This window comes from Physeter macrocephalus, chromosome 21, assembly GCF_002837175.3.
Source record: "Physeter macrocephalus isolate SW-GA chromosome 21, ASM283717v5, whole genome shotgun sequence".
NCBI lineage: Eukaryota > Metazoa > Chordata > Mammalia > Artiodactyla > Physeteridae > Physeter > Physeter macrocephalus.
In genome coordinates, this window is record NC_041234.1 from 101,635,160 (window position 1) to 101,639,873 (window position 4,714).

Sequence of the window (4,714 nt, forward strand, 5' to 3'; positions counted from 1 at the left end):
CGCCGAGCCTGCGCGTCCGGAGCCTGTGCTCCGCAATGGGAGAGGCCACAACAGTGAGAGGCCCGCGTACCGCAAAAAACAAAACAAAACAAAACAAAAAAAAAACAACACAGGCCTAAGTCTAAACTTCAGGAATCATGAGGGAAGCACCAAAGGCAGGTGCCTAACTGGTAGACATGGGGGTGGCCAAGGGCACTGTGGAGGGTTCGGGCTTGACAAGGTCAGTTCCCCATGCCCAGGGCTTCTGGGTGGAGTGTTCCCTCCATCCCTTCAGCCTAGCTCCTCCCCCTCGCTCACTTCCTGCCTTCCTACCTTACCTGTGCCCCCGCCCCAGTACCCAGGGACCTACCTGACATTTGAAGTGGTGTCGTTGGTGCCCTATGACCGGAACCTCATCGATGTCAGCCTGCTGTCCCCCGAGCAGGTGAGCGAGCACCCCTCGGCGCTGTTTACCCTTCAGCCCTCGAGCCACTAACTGCCTCTCCCCAGCCCTGGGCCTCTCTCACCTCTGCTTCCCCTAAGCCAAGACCCTCTGCCCCTTCCCCTCCCTTGGGAGGGTCCACACTGATGGCACCTATAGGCACACACTGGGGCATGCCTCCCCTGCTCTCCTGATGATGGCTGGGGATCTAGGGGACCTGTGGGGACCTGGGCCTAAGTGACACTGGATGGCACCGAGCTCCCACACCTTGACAGCTTGGCCTGGGGAGGCCCTTACCCCTCCTACCTTTTGCAGCTCCAGTACCTGAACCGCTACTACCAGACCATCCGCGAGAAGGTGGGCCCCGAGCTCCAGCGGCGCCAGCTGCTGAAGGAGTTCTCCTGGCTGCAGCGGCACACGGAGCCCCTGGCCGGCAGCGCAGCGCCCACCGCCTCCTTGGCCCCTCTGATGACAGTCTCTGCTCTCACCATCCTCAGCTGGAGTGTCTAGCAGCTCGAGACTCCCCTCCTGACCCTCTCGCTCAGCTCCCCTCACCCCCCAACCCGTGCCCCAAGAGCCCCTGCTAACCCATTGCTTGGAAACCACCGCCCTTAGCCTCCTTCTGCAGGGCCAAGCCCTAGGGGTGCAAGGCTTCTGGGTCACACCTTCCCCACTCCCCCAGCTCCCCCCACACCTGAGCTTCGACATTTCACCCTCAGCTCCCCACCCCCAAACCCCCAGCCCCAGGATACAGGAGCCAGCTAGTCCCTTTCCTCCCATGAGCCCGGTAGGCCTAGCCTGTAACCTGGCAGAGGCTGTTGTCTGCTCCACCCCCAAAAGACCAATATAGGACACTGCCCTACCCCCCAGGGGCTCCATGGCCCTGGGAGAGCCCCACCTTGTCATCACCTGCTGGAGAGAGCCAGACCCACACTGGCTCCTGACTTGTTGGTCTTCCCGCATCCTTGAGGCCACCTCTGGCCACCCCCACTGTCCCTGGCCCTGCAGTGGCCTCCTGGCTGCAGCCCACAGGCTGAAGGAACAATTGCTGCCTCCAGGCTCCCTGCTGTGCCTGTAGAGGGAGAGGAGGGGATGGTGGCTGAGTCCTCTGGCTGTGTTACTGCCACCCCAGGGTCAGGGAGACCAGCCAGGTGAGGGGCACATACACCAGCGCCCCACCCACCCATGTGTGAGCCCGTCACTCCTAAGCCCTAGGCAGACTCCATGCCAGTTGACAGCATAGGGAGTTAAGCCGTAGCAATCTGGCCATGGGGTAGGAGAGGACGCGGGGAGCACTCTGGAATATGGCCCACCCAAAGTTGGGAACAACCTGAGGCACGCTGCCCCATCACTCTCCCAGACTTCCCGGCACGTGTGTCACCCCTTGAGCTTTCCAAAGTGCAGCCACTGGGACAAGGCTATTAAATCCTCCACATTCTTGGATGACCTTTAACCTGTGTGGGCAGAATCTGGTTTCCCCATTTTACAGATAAGAGAACTGAACTCCAGATGGGGTGGGACCTGCCCAGGGACACACCGTGTTTGGTGGGAACGTGGCGGGGCCAGAATGGGTCAGCGGTCCAGCTCTTTTGCTCTTTGGCACCGTGCAGAATCCCTTAGCCTACCTCCCAGCCCCTTCCAAGTTCGCCAAGCTGGGGCAGGGGGAGGGTGGGGGAGAGCTGTCTCTGGCCAGCCCAGCCGTTAGCCACCTGGGCTCACATCCTGCTGAATGCTTAAAACAGCCTGGCAAGGAAGCCTGCCTCTGGGTTTTGCATTGTCTGCTCTGCAGCCGGGGACTGCTGTTACCTGTGGCTTTTGTGGTGGGAGAGGAAGGGGAGGAGTTGCGGTGGCGGCGGGGATGTGAGGCTCCCAGAAGCTCAGTTGGGGAGCACATGTGTTTGAGAACATGCAAGTGAGCATGCGCATGCGCGTGCGTACGTGGATCCGCATGAATGCCACGCCCAGCCAACCACCTCCCGTGCTAAAGGACGGGTAGCCTTGTGGACCGGATGAGGGGAGTCCCATGCTGGAGGACTTGGCAAAGGTGGTCACGGAAAGTTGGGGCCAGCAGAAGGGGAGCAGAGTCGCGGGAGGAGAGAAGCAAGCCTCTGGGGCAGAGTGCTGGGCGAAGGCATCAGGCCGAGGAGTCCCCCAGACGGGACCACCAGGCCTAGCTTGCCGAGCGTGAGGGTGACCTGTGACAGTTATCACCACCGATACTTGCACCCAAAGGCCACAGCTCTGAGCCATCCTCACTGAGAGCCTGTAACACCCAACAGCGGGCCTCTGTTTGCGGAGTCATTTGTTCCCCACAGGCTCGCCCCACAAAGACAGCTGCTCATAATAAAATGAATGGCCATCGTCGCCGCCATCATCACCATCATCATCAGAGCTACCGTCCACTGCGTGTTTACTATGTTCCAGGCACTGTGCTTTACATGCATTCTTTTACATTTTTTAAATTTTATTGTGGTAGGAACATTAAACGTGAGATCTACCCTCTGAAATTTTTAAGCGTACCATACGTTATCGCATTTTCCCATTTCATCCCCACAACCTCTGAGAAAGTACTTTTATTGTTCCCATTTTACAAGTGAGAGAACACAGCGAGGCTCATAGAGATTAACCAAGTCGCTCAAGGTCACTCGTCAAGGGTATGGAAAAAGCAGGAATCAAACCAGGCCAATGACTCCAGGACCCATTCTCTCAAAAAAGGGCAAGGGATCCGGCTTTCACTGTTTTACAGATGAGAAAACAGACTCAACCAGGATCACATGGCTGGTGAGTAGGACTTAGCTCATGTTCTCCACACAATCCTGCTTCCCCAGGGCCTTCCGGCCCAGGCCTTTACCTTTGACCCCTGACACTTGATCCTGGGGTTCCTGGGCAGCAGGAGGGCCTGGGTGCCTGGCCAAGACCCACTCGCAGGCCTTTCAGCCCAGGGCAGCTCACATGCCCCCCTTTCCTCCCTTTAGTGCAAGACCCAGGGCTGCGCCTCATCTCCTCCCCACAGTTTAACTGCCTCTTCTAATCCACCATTTTTGGATTCAGAAGCCTGGCTGCAGAGGGGGCCACAGCCACCCGAGCGCCTCCCCTCCAGGGCCTCAGATGCCCGGCACACGCACGGAGCATCCTGCTTCAAGGGCTTCCCTCCGGATCAAGCAGGGAAACGTTCAGGGCACACGCAGCAGGGCTCCTAACACGTGCAGGACACTTGAGACATCATTAGGAACCGAAGATAAATAAATGTCCCCTTGGGCTCCGGTCCTTGGTTTTTATGCTGGAGGATAGAGCTTACCAAACCCCTCCTCGCCTGCTGATTGCCGCTGTGAAGCAGGCCATGTGGAAAACTCCCTTTTCCTAGGCGTTAGGATTCTAGGGTCCTTGTACCAGCTGTGTGGCCTTGCTCAAGTCACTGCACCTCTCTGGTGTTCAGTTATCCGTTCTGTAAACTACCTGGACTGCCTTCCTCATGAGGTGAGAAGCCCGTAAGATCCAGAGTGACAGCGCTCTGTAAGCCAGGAAGCCGCACAGACAAGAGATGAAAATGCTATTATCTGCCCACCTTTGGAGGGAGGTAAGGAAAACATTTGGGACCAAAATTTTACATACAAATTGTCAAAACCAGACAGGCTTTTGAGCAAGTATCTAATCTGTTTTCCCAGCTCTGCTTCCCAGAGCTCAAGGCTCCTCAGAAATGCCACAAGGCAAAGCAGAACCCCAGTACACCTGAAAATGTTGTCAATCAACTATACTTCAATTAAAAAAAATAAGCAGCTGGATGGGCTTCCCATAAGGTTGTACTGGAAGCAATTGCAGGGCCACCTCTTGGGTGACTGACCTGTGCAGTCGCGCAAGGCCTTGTGCTTAGAAGGGCCCCCACTCTTGATGTGATGCTCTGCTGTCACCGTCTTGAAATCTTTAAGAATTTTTTTAACAAGGGGTCCCGCACTTTCATTTTGCACCAGGCCCCACAAATGCCATAGGCCATCCTGACTAGGAGCTCCAGGACCAAATAAACAAACAAAAAACAGGTTTGGTCCCTTCAGTGTCCAGACGGGGAAACTACAACAGCAGCCCAGAGAAAGGAAGGGACTTGCCCAAGGTGACACTGCCCTTTGGGGCAGGAGCTGGAATGAAGTCCCCAGCATTCCTGACCCAGCTCTGTGCTGGCTCCCCTGTGCCTCTCCGTGTGTGCCTCTGTCACTCCCTTACTGGTGCTGATGAGCAAAGTGAGGCCCGTGGAGACCTGTTTGATGTCACACAGCTGTGACAGCAGTGGTGATGATGGGA

General features: G+C 56.8%; 1 protein-coding gene across 1 annotated transcript in view; it reads left to right on the forward strand.

Annotated features, from left to right (window-relative positions):
• Positions 1–1,848, forward strand: part of XPNPEP2 (X-prolyl aminopeptidase 2) — a 25,293-nt gene extending 23,445 nt beyond the window's left edge. Inside the window, exons 20-21 of the mRNA XM_007103033.4 lie at positions 335–424; positions 737–1,848. Of these exons, the coding sequence (XP_007103095.1) occupies positions 335–424; positions 737–931 (285 nt within the window). The 3' untranslated portion in view covers positions 932–1,848. The remainder of the gene's footprint in view (positions 1–334; positions 425–736) is intronic.
• Positions 1,849–4,714: the final 2,866 nt, after the last annotated feature.